The following is a 22,331-nucleotide window of genomic DNA, read 5'->3' as shown; positions in this document are numbered from 1 at the left end:
TCAGTGGAGACGGCACGAGTGCTTCGTCTTTACCGTTTTATTTAGTTTTTTTGAAGTTGGAGATTTGAATTCCTGCATTCGGTATCTCTTTCTTTCTCTTTTTTCTATGTCTCTCGCTCTCGCTCTCTCTCTCTCTCTCTCTCTCTCTGCGCTTATCTAAAAGTCTAACTTCAAAGACACACTGTTTGACAGACCGCCAGTGGAAGTGGGTGACCTTCGGGTTACGCAATTATAGACAGAAAGAAGAAAAAAACATGCGTTTCTGCAAAAAAAAAAAAAAAAAAAAACGTAAAAAAAATTGCACGTTGCCGTTCCTGTTTCGTGTCGTAATTCACACGTGTCTGCGCGTACCCCGTTACACGTTAGTCATAAAAGAAACCAAACATTACAATGTAACACGTGTGATTTAGAGTAAACGGGTGAAGGCGGGGAATTTTACACACTCCTGCAGTGACGGTGGTGCGGAGAAAGGCGTCTTTGCGTACACGACGCGTAAAAAAACATTGTGCTGTCAAAGACAATGAAGAGTTTCATTTCTGTCCCACTGAACAGGAAGATGAGCAACACTAATATGGGCACGCTTGGTAATTATGAGCAAAGAAAGCTGTGAAAAAATTGTCTTTATTGTTTAACCTTTTGATCTTTTGTTCAAAAGTGTATATATATATATATATATATATATATATATATATATATATATATATATATATATACTGTGTATGTATATTTATGTATCTGCCCAAATTATGTTTCTTGAAGGTTATTATAGCCGAATAACTGAGAAATTTACATTTCTGGCTTTAAAAAAGGGGGAACAACAATAACAACAACAACAATAAGAAGAAGAAGAAGAAATATAGCTGCAAGCAGCAATGCCGGGGTCGAGCCAATTATTGGCACCATGAGCAGCAAAAGAAGCCTTGCGACATGTTTTTGGTTAGAGTCCGATAAACAGTGTATGAGGAGTTAGAAAAAGTCAACTTTCAATCATAAAATAAACCCATTTATTTTATAAAATATCTAAAAATAGCTACTTCTTAGAATTTGTCCAGTGTGTGGCGCTGTTCTGAAACCGCTCAGGTAGCATCTGGGCATGATGGTTATCATGCCGGTCTCCTGACCAGTAGGGGGCAGTGTGCCGAAATTCTGCAGGTAACGTCAAGGCCTAATGGTGATGACATGTACCAAGTTTCATCACAATCCCTCAAAACAACAACAATAATAATAATAATAATAATAATAATAATAATAATACATGTGTGTATGTGTATATATATAAATATATATATATATATATATATATATATATATATATATATATATATATATATATATTATCTTTCATACATAAAGAACATATTGTGTAACACCCCTCTATTAAGAATATACTGTATATAGGAATATAAATAATAAAAAACATCATTAAATTAAACAGCCAACTGCTATTTAAATATTAAATTAAACCTATAGTATATAAGACACCGGCTGGAACGTAGTCTGGTTATTTGATTAAATAATGTTTACACTAAAATATCTACATTTTTAGTGAATATTTAATTTGATATAACTGTATTACAATAATATAAAATTATAAGTCATCAAATGTGGCTGGTTTTAAATACAGAATAGATTAAGAAGCAGTTGTGAAAACAGACAGATGCTTCCTCACACGCGTGTATGTAAATACACGCACACACGCACACGCACACATACACATACACGCACACACACACACGCACACACACACACACACACACGCACTATTACAAGAACAGGATGGAAATATTAATGGAAGGGGTGTGAGGTTGGTTAGGTTTTCACTGAGCAGTGAATGAAATCAGGAACTCAGCACAACACTGCCAACCATCGTCATCTCACACACACACACACACACACACGTACATCGAGGTTGGTCAGGTTAGGTCAGGTGGCTGACTGCTGATGAAGCAGAGGGTCAGGGGGAGCGATCAGCCCCAAATGAGTGCACTCTCTCTCTCTCTCCTTCTCTCTCTCCCCCTCTCTCTCTCTCCCCTTCGCTCTCTCCCCCTCACCCCCCCCTCTCTCTCCCCCCTCCCTCTCTCTTTCCCCCTCTCACTCCCCCCCTTCTCTCTCTCTCTCTTACAGCGCCCCTGAGCAGTCTGAGATAAGACCCATAAAGCTTCTGGAGTCTTTCTCTCTGGGATTCTCAGCTTGTCTCTTTCTCTCGGCTTAAAAATGATTCTTCTCTTTCTTCCTCTTCCTTTTACGTCGCTTTATTCGGACATTATAAACATTATTCTCTTCTTCTTCTTTTTTTATCAGCTCCCTGTTGATTTCAACGGTCCATAAAGCTCAGTTTAGACACCTCAGGCTCCACGTATATACGGCTGCGAAGATATTAGTGCTCCCTCAGTCACGTCGTCAGTCTTAACCGGTGCGAGCGAATCGCACTGGCCAGATCATGCGGAAGAGATTTCAAAATTTTGGAGCAACAAATGCGTAGATAGAAAAAAGAGAATAGAGCGCAATACGATGGCGTAAAATGGCGATTATAATTTGAAAGATTCAGCACAGCATTTTAGCATCTAATAACATCTTCCAGTTCATTCATTTCATATTAATGACTTGAACAAGAGCGCTACAAAACAAATCTATAAATGAAGACGCGTAAGATTAGCCGTACAACTAGGGCAAAAGTAATGGCGCCCTATAACAGGAGGAGTTGGTGTGTATCTATGGTAGCTGATGCGCTGCAGTGGCTGAGCTGCATTACTGGAAGATTTACACATGCCAGGCATAGGAGGCGCTCTTTCACCACTGAGTTGCCATTTTGTCACTTTATTATGAATCTTTTTACTTTTCGGAGTATTGTAGGCGTGGCTACATGTAAACGTACCGTGAATACGCTTGGTGATTGACAGCTCACTGGCGTAACACCGAAACGTCTGTAAATCTGAAGGGAATTTTTAGTTCGGTTTATCTTACATAAACCTTAACGTGCAATTCTACTAAAAGATTGATAAACGAGAGACCCAGAGTTTGCAAACGTTATAAACTACGGACTATACGTACGATATAGCGTTATTCTATTTTCAAATTGCTCAGCCTTATTCTACTCGCCACATTGTTACTGCCTCATTTTATACTGTTCTTCTTAAAACCTGTCAGAAAAGACCTTTTAGCATACGTTAGTTAAAGAGCATTGTACTGATTGATTGCTGCTCAGATCGTCCTTACCTCCTGAAATACCAGGGCATTTCTAACTGTATTTGATTGCTGCTATGAAAGTTGAAGCAACATTTCATATGAAAGGAAAGCTCTATATATGATGTACGTACTGTATATGTATGAGTGTGTGTGTGAGAAAGGGTCAAGCCTGTGCTTACCAGCTCCTCTGGGCTTTCCCGTGTCATTACGCTGTCATCAGTCCTCCCCGTATTTCCGATTTCGCCCCGAGCGCCGACAGCCAGGACACCCGATACGTCTCTGTTTATTTGATCTGTTAGAGAACTTTCCACAAACGTGCTGCGCTGTTCCTTCTCTACACTAACCGCGCGAAAACCGTGACGATCAAACCTCTTATAGCTGTTTTGTTCGAGACATTTAAAGAGAGCTTTAAATGTTTTAGACGCTGTTGAGAGTTACTCGAGGAAGTCAAACGAGGGAACAGACTTGGTGAAGGAATGTAGGCGCATAAAAGACTCGTGTGAAAATGTGGAATGAGACGGTGGCAGTTCGCCAGCGTTGGCGGGAAAAGAAATAAATAGTAGTTAGTGCTGAGCAAAAAGTATATGTAAATATCTTACATAGCTTCTGACGGGCAGTGCTACTGTAAATATATAAATAAATAAAAAAGATCTTTAAACAAAATAATAACAATTTACACCGATCATCCTGTTCAAAAGTATACACCCCCTCCCCCTGGATCTTAACGCATCGTGTCGCCTTCTCGAGCATCAGTGAACGTTTGCACCTTGTGTAATAGTCGTGTACGAGTCCCTCAGTCGTCCTCAGTGTGAAAAGACGGATCTGAACATCATATAGACGCTGTTGGAAAGGGGTCAAATATGCAGAAGATGCTGGAAAAGTAAAGAATGTGCAGGACCTAGAGGATTTTTCTGAAGAACAGTGGGCAGTTTAAGTGCTCAGGACAAACAAGGGACTCGTGAAGGACTCTCACAAAACATAAACACATCATGTCGCGGATCATCCAGGTAACGACACACGGGATTAATAATCAGGGTGTGTAAACTTTTGCACTGGTGCGTTTGTGTAGATTCCGTTTTTTTATTATTGTGTCTTGTGGACTAGATGTAAACATCTGTTATGTGAAATCTCTTATTCAGGGCAGGACTAAATTGAAACTAGCCTCTTAACCAGCTTGCTGTCTAGATTAGCTTTATTTTTCTCATTAATGCAGATGAAATGCAGATTGTTGTAACTCGGAACACTGATGAGCAGGTTGTTTGTCTGCGCTGTAGCTTCGGAGGCGGACAATCAAGAGCGTTTGAGCCGCTTGTGTACCGGTGGACACTTCAAATATTTTCCATTCACCCAGTCATAATTCTGCTTGTATTCGCGTCGTATTTAGACGTATTTATCCTCGTATTTATCCTCGTATTTGCATCCTGATGGGTCCACGGAAATGAACTCAAAACCCGTGTAACCGTCGATATGTTGAAGCTTTCTGTAAGGAGACGTTTATTTAAGAATTTACCATTTGGGGGAAGGAGTCTCCAGTGCCAGCGCTTTGTACCAGTGAGAAAAGTTTACACACACAAACGTGAAGTCATACCGTTGTGGTATAAGAGGAATAAAACCCCTTTGGACCTGCCGTTCTGGTGCGAATGTTAAGGACATGAAAAGATTCGTTTTTTTTATGAACTCCTTACACGTCGGTTCATTGAAAAAGGAGAGGCGCTACGATCTAGTTCGTTAAACAATGTTGTCTTTTCCGCCAGTGCTGCATTCTCCTCTCAGTAAGCGCGCGTCGTTCTTATTCAAAGCCTAATTAGACTTTTAACACTTCAACCCCGGCGGTCTCCGAAGCCTCTTTAAATTTGCGAACACTGCCTCGAGTGAGTCCTGTAAAAACAGTTCGAGCTGACGGAGGCAAATTACAGCGAAGTGATTTATGAGGAGGAGACGGCCGATCGCCTTGCAGCGCTCGTTTCATTGTTGTTCTGGCATATGTTGTTGTTTGTGTTTATCAAGTGTGAAATAAAGCAGCAGGAGGTTTTTTTTTTACTTTATTTCTAAAGCAGGCTGCATTGTAAACTTTTGTTGTTGTTTTTTTGTGGTGTTTTTTTATTGGACTCAGCGCTCTACACTGAGTATCGAGCACTGAGCTTTCCCTCCACTCTTTACTGGGTGTTAGACGGGATTTTGAATGACAGACTGCAGGCAGTTTGTTGTCTAGCTGTCAGACTAGCTTCACACACACACACACATGCATACACACACAAGATGGCAATTATTTCTTCGTGCAATGTAGGAGGCCAAGATACAAGACCTGTCAACTTTTCAAGCACACTTTCTACCCACACACACACACACACACACACACACACACCAATGTTCAGGTCGCCATGTTGTCACTATTATGAAGCTGGACTCTCTCGTAATCACTTTCTTTTTCCTCTCTGTTTTTGTTTTCCTGGAATTTTAAAACCGAAATGTGTTCACTTCTCAAATCAAGCTTGTATTTTCTTTCTACAGGGAAATTAAGACTATCTTGGGTACTTCATCATTGCAAATGTGTGCACACACACACACACACACAACACAAAGCAGATGCCTCATAAATATTGAAAGCATCAGATTTTAGCTGAAAGCCTTCTCCTCGTCTCTGTAGTGTGTCACTGCTGAATAATTGATCCAACATCTTATGTTTTGAGTTAAAAAAAAAAAAAAAACACACACACACACACACACACACAACACAATGCTGTTTGAACACTTTGTTCAGTTCTTGATGATGTCGAACGTGTTAACCCTTTTGTGATTCCAAACAACAGCGTGGATGTTTTGTCTCGTCCCGTCTAAAGAAAGAAACCTCGACGTTCAGCGATCGGATGTAGTCGGACTTTACTTTTTCAAAACAGCGAAGTATAGGTCAGGGTTATAGATTAAACCAGTTTATCTGTCTGTGTGGATTCCACTAAAGTAAATACTACCGTAGGATATTCTGACGTAGTGATGTTTTATGTACTGTCGACGGTGGGAGCGGCCATGATGAGATGACGTCTTGGGTCGACTCGAGGGAGAGGACAGCTTCCTGACTTGAGTAACTAGGAGATTTCGGATTTTGTTGTTGTTGTTGTCTCTTGTAGTTAAATTCTGACTTACAATCTGAAATCCAATGCAGGATTTCTGTAAAGCTGCTTCCTTTTCTCAACAAATAGTAGGTGATCGTTTTAGCGAAACTGCAGACATTTGTTTACTGCGTGAAGCCACAGCTATGATGTAAGCAGCATTCTTAACGTTTCACACAACTCAAATCACATGGAAAGTTACAAAGGGTGAGGTTAGGGTTAGGGGCGGAGTTAGGGTTCGTACCATTTCTTCCAGTTTCATTGTAATCTGGACGTGATCTGGATGTGAGTTCATTCCTCAAGCCCTGAACGCTCCTATATTGATTCATTCGTCTTGCAGCAGATCCGAAGTCTGTCCCGGGAACACTGGGTGCAAGATGGGAATGCTGTGTACGCAGAAGGGGAATCCAGTCCGTTGCAAGAATGCAAAAACAAATACACTTCTTTACATTTTATTTAACCAAGCAGGGAAAGTTTTCACTTTTCCAGTTTTCCCGTGCAACCTGGGATGTGAAGCACGCTTTACGCCAGATCATACAGTGGAGCTTGAATTTGACCAATCAAGCTCCGCCTTTGTACTTCCTGGTCATCCAAAAAGTGCATACGCTGAACCAGGAAGTACAACGCTGGTACAAGGGCTTGCCATGCCGTTTATCGGTGAGTGGTTAAATTTGGTTAAAAGCTCCACAGAATAAACAACTCATTTATCTTCATTTAGCTAAGAATCGTTTGGCACGCCTGGAAAATTGGAATCGTTCTCGGTTTGGATTCATCCAATCGGTGATGTTCAGCTCCACCCTTGTACTTCCTGGTTCAACATATGTGCATTTTGGTTGATCAGGAAGTACAAAGGAGTGAAACAAGGATAACGTAAACATGTTCCTGAAACTATGACTCAGGTCTGGATCCTCTGATGGAGATGTCTCTAAGGTTCCTTGGTTCCTGAAAAGGTTCCTGTAGTCACATTGCCAATCTCCTGATTAATAATAATAATAATAATAATAATAATAATAATAGAAACATGGCCATGGTTTAAAGGTTGGTTTGTCCTCTCTGTGTGTTGCAGGTATGATATCAGGTTTGATAAGGAGGAGTACGTTTTGCGGATAAAGAAGGCATCTGCAGCTGATGAAGGAACCTTCACCTGCGTAGCAGAGAACCGTGTGGGTAAAGTGGAGGCCTCGGGGACTCTCACGGTGAGAGGTGAGTCAGCGTTTAAAGCTTTTAAACATACACAGTAATAAACAAGAGCGTTTGATATCCTTAATCCAAATGTAAGAGATATGAGCAAAATTAAAACGAGTATATGGAGAGAAGAAAAAAACGGGAACTAGGGAAAGTCAACCACATCAGCTTCATTTATTCACGTGTACACAAACAAGAACTCACAGCGACCAGGAGTAAGACAAAGAGCGTAAATCGGAAGAGCAATGGGGGGGGGGGGGGGGATCTATGACCATATAAAGAAAACGTGTCAACTCTAGCAGCAACTACACAGATTTGATAGATATTTCAGGTAAATATCTTAACATTTGGCAAAACAAAACATTAACAGCATGTTTATATACATGATTACAAATATATACAAAATTCACAAACAAATAAATACATATAACATTAGGAAAGCAACCGAGGGGAAGTGGAAACAAGAACAGGAAATAATGACCATACAAGGAAAGTGCGGCTGGACAAAAATACAGCTTTGCGGTGAAGGATAGATCTGATATTTCATTTGTAGCCTTTGACCAAAAAAATAAATAATTAAATGCACAAATATAACATTTAGGGGGAAATAATTCATCTGTTTATAGCTATGATTGGTATGAAAATATATCAAGATATTCTTTTTGCTACATAATGTTTGCTAATTTAATGTATGAGGCTATTTGTATATATATATATATATATATATATAAATGATTATGTTAATTATATTGACTGATACTCAGACAGGAAATTAGGTTCAATATTAATATAAGATTCGTTAAGAAATATGATTTCGTAAAATGATCTGGAGGCTATCATTTGGGGAAACCCATGGGCGGGGAAGAAAAAAATGATGTGTGGACCAAAGTATAAAGTGAAACGATTTGCCCTTACAGTAGCTTCAGTAAAACACACGAAATGGTTGGAACACCCCTTCGGTGTCGGTCAGATCACGGAGCCCTCAAGTATCTTTGACACGTCCATAAATGAACCCCGTGAAAGTGATAACAGGGATTGAGTGAGGATCCCGAACTGTCTGTGATCGTTTTGTATTTTATTATTTATACCGCTGGAATAGAGAGGCCAGCTGACTTTTCCCCTGTCGTCCGACTACACCCACACAAACACAACGTCTCCATGACTCCACCGTGGCCAGAACCAACAAAGCCATTTCACAGCTTACTGGTGCAGACCGACCCCGTGATGCACAGCCGGGCTGGGCGAGGTTAATAAAAACATTATGCCCTAATCGCTTTCCTTTACCTCGCTCTCTCTCTCCTGCTTTCTCGTCCCATTAAATCAAATTGCCTAGGTGCTCCATGGAGAGCTTTAAAGCTGCACAGGGGGTCTGGAAGACTCCGGAAAAGGAGGGAGCGTGGGGTCGCCTTCAATTTTCAGGCTTTTTAATCGAGGATTTAGATGCAGTTTGATGTGCTCGCTGGAGCTAAACTCTTGGAGGAGAAAGAGAAGGGGGTGTATTCGGCGACTCGAGAGCCTGAACTCCAGCTCTCTCAGTTTTACTTCTGCATTAAACATGAACTTGGGTCCCTCCTCCTCCTCCTCTTCCTCCTCCTCGTCTCGTCTTCCTGGCTGTCTCTCTGTCAGTGATGTACATGTTTTGCCTCTTCTTTTCTGAAAGCCAGGTGTGTGTATGTCATTAATGCCAGTCGCGTAGCTCCGATAGCACGGCTGTGAAGAGTGTCAGACTTTCACCTCGCGCTATAATGAGATGATGTGAGGAGAATGTCTGGCGGTGAGACGAAGAACATTTTTTGACCCTTATACCTCCACAGGAACCCTAAAATCATCATCTGTAGTGCCTGATCCCACCACTAGAAGGCTCTAGAGCCAGGATTGATTGAATCGATTTCTTCATGACACTGAAAGAACTCTTGTAGACAGACGTTTGGGAAAAGACCTCGTCTCGTCCACGTTCCTTGCTGTCGAGTCCTGCTACATGTTCATTGTTCATTCTAACTTTGATTTTTTTATTTATGTTTTCTCCCTCCATTCTCTTTCTTATTTTGTTCCTTGTTGTTTTGTCTGTCTTTATCGGTGTTATCGTTTTTGTCTCGTCCACTCCGCCATTGTCGTGTCTCCAGCTCGCCCCGTGGGTAAGTACCCATCGTATGAGTATTCCATTGCATGAATGTCCTTGATTTACTTTCCCTTCCTTACAACGTGACCCCAAACTTAACACTTCAGGTTTCTCCTTAACGAACTAACCTGCTTATGAACTATTAACCAGGTCTTAAGCTTTGCTCATGCTGTACTTGATTATTACTAATAAATCCTTTTCATATATCCTCAAATGTAGTATTTGAAGCTATGCTAGGACTAACCCTACTTAGTAAGCCTGATTATACATGTACAAGTCTTTTTCCACTGCATGGTACAGGTACTGGTACTTTTTGTTTGTAAGTGCTCAAGATTTTTGCCAGCAAAGAGCTAAAAATGTTCCTGGCAGCGGTTAACGGAAATGTTTCCTGATCTAGTTCGTTTATTTGATTAAACCTTTCATTGAACGTTTACTGAAGGAGTCTCCAGTGTCAGAGGTCGAGCTGAACCGTTAGGTTTTCTGACATCTTCAGGACAGAGACAAGAGTTTGTCTTGGTTTCTTGGTAACATGACGAGCTGTCTTATTAACTTCGAACGAGTAATAAGAGACGCTGGTGAGGGAACGACAGGTTACAGCTGCCATAACATAAGCGAGAACAGGAAGTAACTTGTTTCGTGGACGTTTCACAGCATTGAAAGCAACTATAAATGGATAAAAAAAAAGTTTATTAGTCACTTTAAAAAATGCCGTCGTTAGCAAATTGCTGTGGTGTAAGAGTATTAAAACACTTCAGGACGTGTAGGAAAATAATCAACTTCAGGGCGGTAAGAGTAACTCATCGTGATGACTTTCCTATAACAGCCATGCCCCAAGTGCTTTATTTCTTAGCAAATGTCTCTAATTCTATCATTTGTATGGCACAAATGTAACATAAATGCACAGAACTGATTTCATTTCCTTAGCGTGTTAGTGCATTGATTGACGACGTTGTTTTGCTTTCGTGAATTTCATTAGCGTTTGATTGGAACTAAAATGATATTGAATGTATTACGATGTCCATTTTTTGACAGCTGTAGATGAAATGAAACGAGAATGTGAGTCATTTTGAAATAAGCTGGTTAAACAAACAGCAGAGCACATTATCCAGGCAGGTGAACTTGAACAGTGGAGTCATTAAGTAAATACGGAGCCAGGTTTGTCCTCGTCACTCTGAGTGTTACATTCATTTCTCAATTTTGTGGGACAGGAATCGGAACTAAAACCTCACGTCGTACCGGTTTCTATTTTGGGGCGGTGATCGTTTAATAACGTGCAGTGGAAAAACAATCGTCGTCTTCTGATTCAGTGATATTAAATGAAACGTCACAGACTGTAGGAACGATCTCTTAATCACGGATGTAGCAGGATTTATTTGTTATTTCTTGCCGTGTAGCGCTTACAACAGTCAGATGTGTAGTGCAGGTGTGGCCTGTCATGGAATATAATATAAGAACTTGAACAGAAATTCCCCTTTCAGGGCACAATGAGCCTATTAATAGTTATTAATGAGTGTGAATCCTCTTTCAGAGACCGAGCCAAGAAATGTAACCCAGTGTTCAAGTCAGGTCCTGCTCAGTGGAAAGAAAACCAGCCAAAAATGTGTCTCATCATTGACCCAAACTCACAGATTTGGCCCTTTATAATCTTCTGCCAGGTGTAATCTTTTTTCACTTGGTTAGACTTTTATATTTGTAGCATTTCATCCTTTTTTTAACAGAACCCTGGTGTGTTCTCCTGCTCTGTGCGGTTCTTCGGGCAGAACGCGACCGTCACCGTTGGGTCCGGGAGCACCCGATCAAATCGGTTTCTCAATTGTAGTGAGATTGTGAGTGAATCGACTCGAGAGCAGGAAGTGAATCAAACGTGCCATGTGTTTTGGGTTCCAGCTGATGATCCGAGCGTAACCGAGATGCGGTGTTCCAGAAAAGCTGTAGTGTTCTGGAAATGCAGGATGTGATTCACCAAATGGACAAATAGGACTTCTCAAAAGCTCTACATTATCAAACGCTGCCTCCTTTGTTTGTTAGCAGCTGTGACAATAGTGCGAAGGCTCCTTTAGAAATTAAGATGGAGTAGCGGTGTTCCTCTCTGTCAGGCTCCATGCTGTTCATTTTGGGAGGTATCGTACCTTTGGGTAACTTTAGCCCACAAGTCATTGCTGTTCCATCTGTTAAGGTGGATTGGATGGTCTCTCACGTACACGTAGTCATTTTCAGCATCAACAGAAGGGCATAAATGGCAAAAATAATACAAACAACTCAAATTTGAACTAAAATATCGTATCTTGTGACTTTTTTTTTGTCCCCCCCCGGAAATGATTTCTGTTTGATTCTGAGTAGAAGCCAAAAAGCATGTTTCATGGTGACAGTTAAACTCTAATTCATGTTGGGAACGTTTGAAGCCAACACACCACAGATCTTCTAGGGAGTATGACAGCCAGGCAATATTACTTTATCGCCACAATAACTCCCGCTGCCGTTTCCTGCCTTTGAAGAGAAATGGGGGGAAAAGCAAGCTTCTTTGACACCTTGACCTCCTCATTAGCGTGACATCTGTGGTACTTTGCACAGAAACTGAGTCTGAGGGGAAGTCTGGAGGACTACCAATGAATCGTGATGGTGCTATAAGGTTGATGTTAGCAGAGGCCTGAGAAAGGGATGAGGGGTCTAATTGGTTCATTAGAGTTTGCTCTGGAGGCGTGGTGTGTTTTTTTTGATGGTAAGAGATATGAAGAATTGAGACCTTGGCTGGTCTTTTTAACCCCTGTTGATAAATTTAATCAAAAGAAATCCCTAGGTGTATCATGTCTAATGGGGAAAATCGCAGCTAAGACATGGAAGAAAGTGCTGATTTAAGTACTGTTTGAATAGGTTAAGTTTGAATTTTGGAAAATACAGCTGTTTAAGTAATATTTCTGAAGGATGTCTGTACTAATCCTGATCGATTCGCACAGTATAAGCGATCTCAGAAAATCCCTAAATGTCTAAAAAATGACGTGCTTACAACACGCACCTTATTTAAATACAAACTCTTTATTTTGAGCTTTATTATAAGGGCTTGTTAGGGGCGTGGCTGTGCAAGTTGATCATTAGTACAGTAGGTCACATGACTGTAGCATGTCTATTCATAGGAACGCATATAACTTGGTTGAAATCCCTGGAAGTGTGACTTCTCTGACCCGAGGTGGTTTCCTTACTGGTACATCTATGGTACCTTTAGTGAGGACCTAGAGCAGGGGTCTTCATCTGGTGGATAGCAAAGTATTTCTACAGTCTGAACTACTGAGTACTACAGTAGCAGAACCGCTCAACGTAATATGTTGGAAAAAAAAAAAAACATTAAACTGTCTGTAGTTGTTTAATCATGAGCCATTGTGGGTTGATACACGCACCAAATCAGTCAAGGCATGAAGTACAACAAGTGTAATGGCTAAAACTCACTGGCGTAATGCTCGGACACTGTCCGTCATTCATCCGGACTCCGCCTCCTTTCCTTCCTGGATGAATGGCTTATCATGGTTGCACTGGTGTCATCCCAGTCCCTTCACCAGCAAAACACTGTTGCATGAAACCTCTGGACGTGCGGTGTTCTCTTTAGCTTCCTAACCAAACTGTATTTGGCTTTCTGATCCAGCGCCACCGCAGTTTGTGATCCGACCGCGGGACCAGATCGTGGCTCAGGGTCGCACGGCGACGTTCCCATGTGAGACCAAGGGGAACCCTCAGCCTGCCGTGTTCTGGCAGAAGGAAGGCAGCCAGGTAAGCTAAAATGTTCAGTTTTCATCCAGACCTGCTTATTCACCGTGTTTATATATAGCAATGCTTATTCATGGACCTAAAAATGGCTCACAGTCACGCATGGTGAGAATCTCACTTCCTGTAATGTGATAATTACTGGCATTTCCCAATAAAGAGAATCTCCCTGTAAGAATCCCTCAGATTTTTCTTCCTGTTTTAACTTTTTTTTTTTTTTCTGAATAAAAACTGTAAATATTAAACTGTAGTATCCCTCTCTCGGTCTGTACTGTATGTACGCACGTTCATGACTTAAGTAAGACGTGAAGTAATTAAGTAATTACTGCTGAAAGAACCCATTCACTCACACTTGATGATAATGGGCCGGACATCCATCATGTGTTCATGGCTACAATGGTTAATTAGAAGAAACGCACACACACACACACACACACACACAACATGCTCTCATAATTTGCTGCATTAAGTCATTAGGTGTAAATGAATCCAGCTAATGTTCCCCTGAAAGTCAGGTTTGAGGACCAAAAACAGAAAGAATGGATCAAAATAATGGATAAAAAGGGCGGGGCTGGTGTGAGCATGCCGTGTAAGCATTAAATAGGACGAGGGTACATTAGCAAAGCTTGTTCATTATCCTGCTAATTAGCAAAAACTGTTGAGGGAATCTGAATTAGCTTTGAATCACCTCAACCTCACCTCACTCTTTCGGTTAGGTCGACTGTAGAGGCGAATTCTTCTTATTAAGAACCAGCTTTATATTTTGATTAGGTGGAGTTTGAACTAATGCCTGGAAGACATTCCGGGGAAAGGTAATATTTTGGCCTAGGCTTGTGACCATAGTTAGAGTCGGTGACTTACGTTCAAAATTTGGGTCAGTGTTTGGGAATCACTGCTTTTAATAACCAGTGAATCTTGTTAGAAATAGTGTCATTTGTGTATTTAATATTGACCTTGAATAGTTTTTTAAAATACTCATTTCAGCATGACATATTGTGGTTACATCAAGCTGTCAGACGGTGGCGCTGGACTTAATCCTTCTGCTCAGTGAAACCAATATTGTGCAAGAAAATTGTGCTTAAGTTCAGAATCACGTGTAACCGAGACATGCCTATGTTTTTTTTGCAAACTCCGCCCCCGTGCATAATTCTCGTGTAACTCTGAATAGTACTGAATAGGCCCGAATAACGTTGTGCGCACTGATTTCAGTTCATCTCCTCCGTCGTGCTTAAATTCAGCACAGAACAGGAAGGTTTATTGTAATTCCACCCAAGTCCATAGCACAGTTTCCATCAGCCTCACCTCCACAGGAGTCTCAGATCGGATAACTGCTCCACTTTCCTCCTTATTGTTTGTTTGTGCAGAACCTGCTGTTTCCCAACCAGCCGCAACAACCCAACAGCCGCTTCTCTGTCTCACCCAGCGGAGATCTGACCATCGCGGGCGTGCAGCGAGCAGACGGAGGCTACTACATCTGCCAGGCACTGACGGTCGCTGGCAGCATCCTCGCCAAAGCTCAACTGGAAGTGACAGATGGTGAGTGTTGTAGTAGGTTGGAGCCGGGCTTGTCCTGTTTTCTTCGTGATTTTTCTCTCTTTCTTTTTTAGAAAGTGTTCTGATAGGGGTTCTGTTCTAATAGAGCTATTCCTGATGTCTTTATTGACACTAGATGGATACCTGACAGACACAAGTGTATTCTTTCCCATACAGAAACGTCACACAAACATGATTTAAATGGGAAAATTACACATGCGGTTTTCAGCCAATTCACATGGAATTTATTCACATTTAGAGCACGTGATTTTTTTTCCACTTTTTTTCTCAATTATTTGCATTTGTCCCATCATGGTATTATTTTTTATATATGTTTATCCATCCATCCATCTTCTACCGCTTACTCCTTCTTCAGGGTCACGGGGGATATATATATATATATATATATATATATATATATATATATATATATATATATATATATATTTTCAATTGTAATTTATTTTGTGTTTGTGCATGCAGGCTATTTTCATTTGTGTTTATTTATTTATTTATTTATTTACATTTATTTTTCACGTTTTTTTTTTTTCTCACATGGATGCCCCCCCCCCCATACCCCCACACACAAACACGTTTTTATTTTATTTTTTTACTCAAGTTTTCACAGGGTTTTTTTTTTTTTTTTTTTTTTTTTAACACAATCACATGTGAAGGGTTCTGTAACTACATGTGTCTTGGAGACATTGTGTCTTAAAATGCACACACACACACACACACACACACACACACACACACACACACTTAATTGTATGACTTTTGTGTAAGGATCACTACTTTCAAGAATGATGAAACTGAATTATCTAGGCATCCATTTTGGGGTGAAAAGTCATTTAAACATTTCATTTATAATCAGAATTGTTTTGAATAATTATAAATCACATTATGGCGGATGTTCTAATGTCACACACGTACACACATACAATACAGCAAATCTTTTACAATTTTATAAATCTTTATATTCTTTGGTTCGGAAAGGTTCAAAGAAGCCACTTCTCCTTCCTCTCTCCTCCTCGTCCTCCTCCTCCTTCTCTTACTTTCCATCTCTCTCTTCTTTGTCCCTGTCTTTCACTTTACCTTATTCATCCTGCGACCTCTCTCTGATTCACGAACAGACCCTGTACTGAGTGCGTCTCTGTAGCAGGAGCACTCGAGCAACACGTCTTTGTGCTGCGTTTCTATTGACGCTGTGGGCTGAGTTGGAATTTGTCCTTGAATTTTCCCTGAGCAACATCGATTGTGTGGCACAAAGCGAACCGAGCGGCATGCCTGACGCCGCCGATTCTGCTTCCTCCCAGTGTTGTTATAGCAACTGTGTGAGAAAGGGGAAGAAAAAAAAAGTTAGATTTATATTAGGGTTTTTTTTTTTTCCTCCCCCTAAAATCAAAAGAAATGCCCTTGATTTCAAGAAGTAAAGTTGTGATTCTCTTTAGACTGCAGCATATTTTAAAACATATTCTATAAAGCTAAGATTAGGGCAAGGTGTGCAGTTTATTGTTTATTAAAGAACAGCACGTCATACTTTTTATCCATTTATATTTACATTTACTGTTGTGGAATGTCTATGAAATTCGTTCCTATTCTCATTTACATTATTGCAGCTATAAACAGTCGTTGCTTCACCAGGCATTTCTCTTCTCTCTCTGTCTTGAAGTTAACGATAAAAGAAGCTCAGTTTGTGTCGTTACTAAGTAAATGTAAAGCAAAAAATCCTCTCCTGCAGCTTTACCGCTGACTGTCATAAAGCACTGATACCGGAGACTCCTTCTGTAAATAATTCATAAATGTCTTCTCACACTTTTTTCAGCGCATCAATATATAAACCTGCGATTTGTAGCTGCACCACCATCAGAGAAAATGAATCAACACCTTCCGACCAATCAGAATCCAGAATTCAGCACACCAGTGTATAAATTTGCTTCACTTCTGAAACTTTATACAGCAACATCTTTTACACTGTATAGATTATAATCACAAGGGTGCATGTGTACACAAAGAGAGAAAAAGCCTTAACGTGCTTACTCGTGTCAGAACGTTTAGATAGTTTGTGAGGGAGTACGGTGAAGGCATGCAGGAGCGAGGGATTAGGAGAAAAAGCGTAGTTCGAGGGTGGAGGATCACGGTCAAACCTGCAGCTCTAACGGCGTGATTTAGTGAGCCGAGGGGCAACAGGAGTCCGACAGGTTCAAGGAGAAACGTAATGAGAAATTCCTGATGCAGACAGCACCAAGGCCCCTTTAATCTAAGAGTCCAACCATCTCCTCATCAATCTGTCATGTCATTCTTGCACGCACACACACACACACACATACAGACACACTTGTTCAGTCGAGGTTTTTCTCGTCACTCCATCACGGCTTCCAAATACACATACTTGCACGCCAGCACCATCACTCTCACAGACAGGGATTAGATACTGTCTGATCATAGTGAATGGCAGTGCTGGCTTGAAGGAACCCAGTTTATATCAAAACACCTCATCATACTGTTGAGGATTTTAACATAAAAATATCTCATTTACTCTTTGGTTAGATTTTACACATTCCTGTCTGGCTCACAAATTACAAGTTGATCTATAAAGAAACACCCAGCATCCCTGTTTTGATCCAGAGCTCGGCTTACTGTCAGTGTGGAGTTTTTCCTCAATACTTCTGGGTTTCCTCTGGGTTCTTCAGTTTCCTCCCACCTCCCAAAAATATTCCATTAGATGAATTGGCAACTCTGTCACGCACTCTGTATTAGTTTCCTCATTTGCAGAGATGTTACACCATGACAACCTGGTGATGTGACGTAGTGAAGGCATGTTTTTGCAACTCCTGGCTGGCTCACCAATTCGATTTTGATTTAGCAAAACATCTATAAATAACACACCGTGGTTTAGATTCTTTCTTTACTTACAGAGATGTTACACCCTGACAATATCATACAAATAGTTTACCTGTCCTACACTTACAAAATGTCTAAACTTTGCATTTATGCCTCATAAAAAAAATCATGAAAACGCTTGGCTGGCTCACCAATTACATTTTGATATATAAAACTGTAAATGAACAGAAATCATTTTTCTCAAAGATGGTACACCATGAAAATATCATAATACTCATGTAGTGAGTTAGAGCGTGCCTTTGTTAAATCCTGGCTGGCTCACCAAATAGATTCTGATGTGCAAAAATGTCTATGAACAGCCCACTGTGGTGAAAGTTGTTCCTTTATTCACAGAGATGGTCCACTATGAAAGTATCATACCGGTAGAAAGTTAGGTCATGTCTTTTGTGACTCCTGGCTGGCTCATCATTTTTATGTAGGCATCTACTTCTGTAAAGTACAGCGAATTCTTCATGTAGAGGGTAATTTGTTTTCACATAAATGTTACACTACAAAGTTTTCCTACGAAGAGTGAAGCTTTGTGACACAAATAGTCTGCATCCGAACTGCATATTTATTTGTATCAGACAGTAACGTAATCAGACAAACATCAATAAAAGTTTGAAAGGAAACGGGAAGGATCCAAATTCGTACAGTCTAATAGCTTTTCTATAATGTATCGATGATAACTGATAGGTGCTCCGCTTCAAGCATAACCAATTACAGAAAACAATTTAGATTTGACGATGCAGCTTTAATTTCAGAATAATAATTAAGCCACACCACGATCTGTCACCTAATGATGCTAGCTTTCTGGCTAGCACAAGGAAAGAGTGATATATCTGAACATCTTCATTTGCTTTAAATTAAGCTTAGCCTAATCCTCCTTGATCTATCAAGATGCCATCTCTTCAACCCCTTTGCCCTGCTCAGCATTCCTACAGAGATTTGAACAGTATAAATACCATCCTTCTTGACAAAAGCGAGTGTAGGAAATCCACAGAGGCGACATTCTCCACAACATAGAGCAGTACAGAGGAAGAAGGATGTTAGGCGAAACAATCAGAAAGGTTAAAGGTAGATGCTGTAATTAGCACCCTCAGTTCTGCTCTCATTAATCCATACCAGCGCGTTATAGCAGCCTCGAGGCTGAAACACAATGCATTATTCACCTCTCAGAGATAAAAGCTTGCCTCTGGTCCAGGAATTATAGATTACAGGAACCTTTTTATCCTATCGCTTTGCAAATATTAGGCCAATATTTTTCAAAAAAAGAAAGGAGAAACTTTTATGTGAATATTTGAAAGGTGATAATAAGATGGACTTGACAAAAGAGCACATATTCATGGACAAAACTGGATCTTAGTATGTTTTAATGTATAACAACAATAGTTTTTCCTCATGCTTTGCAGGTGTGGGTTATTAACATGCCTCTCATAACCATAATGACTTATTTAACCTGACCACACACACTATTATAGAGTTAATAATAGTTAATAATATATATATAAAAAAATTCGGATGGTGCTGTAAATGTCAAAGGAGCTCAGACGGTAGGAAAAAGCTACAGTAGCAAACCACCTCTCCCCCACCACATCACTGAACAGGAAAACAAGAGTCAGCTATTCTGTTGCTTTTTCCCAGAAAACATAGTTATGGTCCTGTGGTAGAGCCACAATATCTGTGGCCAGGTCTGGCATTCTTCTCCTTCATGAAATAGAAGTTTACATTTTACTCCTCATTAGGACAAACCTGGTGGCTGAAGATCAAAGTTTCGGTACACATGAATAAATCATCATATGATTGGTCTAAATGGTGATCTACTTGAGGTTTTAGTTTTATAGATGCTTTCCTTAAATCCTACCAGACCTTCCGTTCTACCACATAACACAATTCTACATTTAGGATATTGCTGCTTCTCAGTTCTTTGAGTCTTAGAGATGTGGATCTAGAGATACCAGGATAATTAACAAGCCTCTGTTTGTCATTATGGGCCATTAGGTTCCATCATCAAACTGACACTTCTATTTTTGTCCATTCATTCCATTTTGTCCTGGTCAGTGTCATGGTGGGACCAGCGTCTATCCCAGGAACACTGGATGCGAGGTGGGAATACACCCTGGATGGGAGTGGGGCAGTTTAGCACAGTCAGTCTGCAACTGCAAGCATGTCTTTGGGGAGGTAGGGGGAAACCGGAGAACCTGGAGGAAACCTACACTGAGTACATGCAAATCTCCACAAAGACGGTGCTCTGAAATCAGGATCAAACCAGGAATTCTGCAGCTTTAATTATACATCAAAATCTAATCAGTGAGCCAGCCATAAATGGTAAAGATGAAATCTAAGCAGAGATTCAAGCTACAACCGAAACTAGATTTTTAGAAACCTAGTGCATTGTGTAAACTAGTTGGATTAATTGGTTCCACAAGGCATTTTTTTTTTTTTTGGATCTTTAAAGGATCTTTAAAGATCTTTAAAGTTTTTTAAAGGAAATCATCCACTCTAAGGGTTCTACAAAGGCTTTGTTGAGAAGGACACACCGAAGGTCAATATTTGAGGTTATGTAAGAAAAAAGGCAGTAATGGCTCAACAGCTAGACCTCTGGAGTACTGAAAAGGTTGTGAGTTTGAATCTTGATACTGCTAAGCTGCCACTGTTAGGCCCCACCCCTTACTCAATTTTAGCTTTGTATAAAAGAGTCTACCAAACCAATAAATGTAAATGAAAAAATGCCCCTATTGTAGGTATGAAAGGGGTAAATACTGTCCTTCTTTCTCTTTTGGTCAGTGTTGACAGACAGGCCACCGCCAATCATCAGGCAAGGCCCAGCCAATCAGACCCTGGGTGTGGACAGTATAGCTGTTCTAAAGTGCCAAGCGTCCGGGGAGCCTGTACCCACCATCAGCTGGCTGAAGGATGGAGTGAGTCTGCTGGGTAAAGATCCACGCATGTCCCTGCAGGAGCTGGGCAGCCTTCAAATCAAGAACACACGGGTGAGAGTGAAAAAAACACTTCTTTGTGATTGGCGTAAATTTGTACGAAGCATGTTTTCTTCTCCTTCACCTTTTTCGAGTGCTGTGTAATATTAAACATAACCTCGCTTGGCGTAATCTTTTTTGTACAAGGCAAACTTTGATAGATGGTAAAGGACATGCGTCTTTATTTATTGTGTGTATATGTGAGTCTGGCTGTCAAACGCTGTGGGTGTCTAAATATGATGTATAAGCTTAGCTCTATTCAATCAGATATTGGTAAGACATAGCACACACGGGGAGAGGGAAATCATATTGCATTAAATAGATGAATGCGAAATATTGATTTCGGTAAATTGTTTGATACTATCACTTAGTTATATGACAGGTCTCCCAAGCATCATTTGTGAAAGCTTGGACGGAGTCCAATCACGTAGATATATCCATACACACACATATACTACTATATTGAATTTAAAGTCCCCGCACCCCTCCATTTGTCCTCGATGGAATATCCATTATGGCTGACAGAGCTGCCCAGCACTGACATTTTATCTAATAAATGAAGGCAAGCCACAGTGATGAAAGGTAACAAACAATGCAAGGATGATTACATAAAGGCAGGAGGGGATAGACGCCAGCTGTCAGCGGTCCACAGCGTTTCAACCACTGGCCTCTCTAAGCGCATTAGCCCACCTTTTGTTGTGGTTGGAGGGACAGTTGGTAAATTTGCCAGCAAGGGAAATTCAGGAGCGTACAAAACAGAATTCATTAGCCACATTAGCATCAGCACTTACCACAAATTGGTCCACATAAATCCACATAAGATCGAATGCTTACACTGGTGCTCTTGCTTTCTCTGGATTTGTCATACTATGCATCATGCTAATGTTAACATGTCGAGTGAATTTTAAATGAAGAATTAAGGATTTTATCCGATCTTTTTGCAGCTTTCTGATTCTGGGATCTACACCTGTGTGGCTGCTAGCTCGAGTGGCGAAACGTCATGGAGCGCCTTCCTGGAAGTGAAAGGTACACCATAGGATAATCAGCAAGTCACTCATGTCGCTTGTAGTTTGTCTCTTGCGGGTGGGGTGTGTCTTGACTTCAATCTGGCATCCCTTGTGGGTGCGGCCTGTCCAGGTATTTTAAGTTCCAATGAAACCAAACCAACATTGACATCTTACAGCACACTGTGCAATTTATACACATCACCTTTGTTTAAAATGTATTTAAGTTTGCTTTACATGTTACATGCTAGGCTACATCTCTCTTTTGCCAGTCCAACAGTAAATAGGAACTAATTGCAGGTAGGCACTAAAGTTCCCACGAGTGGGGAACTGAAGAAACGGCACACCACAAGCGACATAGGATTGGTCCGAGTAATCGTTCGAGCCAACCGTTTGGATTTCTCGCTTTACCGTTTCGTAATTTAAATACTAATTTGCAGTAGTATTGAGAAAACGAAAGACCACCTGAAACTTTGACGCTTGCTAGCATGAATTCAAGGTAATGGTATCATGTTATCCTGTTCTGAAGACCTCAATCCGGATATAGATTTCCGGATATAGATTTAGATCCCTAATAAACGAG

At 40.6% G+C, this 22,331-nt stretch overlaps 2 protein-coding genes across 2 annotated transcripts in view; both read left to right on the top strand.

The window, feature by feature from the left end:
• The window catches only part of LOC128621048 (roundabout homolog 2-like), a 116,543-nt gene extending 94,433 nt beyond the window's left edge, over positions 1-22,110 (top strand). The window contains exons 6-11 of the mRNA XM_053646525.1: positions 7,360-7,496; positions 9,602-9,613; positions 13,232-13,356; positions 14,715-14,886; positions 20,554-20,759; positions 21,689-22,110. Coding sequence (XP_053502500.1) covers positions 7,360-7,496; positions 9,602-9,613; positions 13,232-13,356; positions 14,715-14,886; positions 20,554-20,759; positions 21,689-21,781 — 745 coding nt within the window. The 3' untranslated portion in view covers positions 21,782-22,110. The remainder of the gene's footprint in view (positions 1-7,359; positions 7,497-9,601; positions 9,614-13,231; positions 13,357-14,714; positions 14,887-20,553; positions 20,760-21,688) is intronic.
• Positions 20,856-22,331, top strand: part of robo2 (roundabout, axon guidance receptor, homolog 2 (Drosophila)) — a 58,239-nt gene continuing 56,763 nt past the window's right edge. The window contains exon 1 of the mRNA XM_053647107.1: positions 20,856-21,770. The gene's annotated coding sequence lies outside the window, so the exon portion shown is untranslated. The remainder of the gene's footprint in view (positions 21,771-22,331) is intronic.

This window comes from Ictalurus furcatus, chromosome 17, assembly GCF_023375685.1.
Source record: "Ictalurus furcatus strain D&B chromosome 17, Billie_1.0, whole genome shotgun sequence".
Classification (NCBI taxonomy): domain Eukaryota; kingdom Metazoa; phylum Chordata; class Actinopteri; order Siluriformes; family Ictaluridae; genus Ictalurus; species Ictalurus furcatus.
This window is presented reverse-complemented; position numbering and strand designations above follow the sequence as displayed.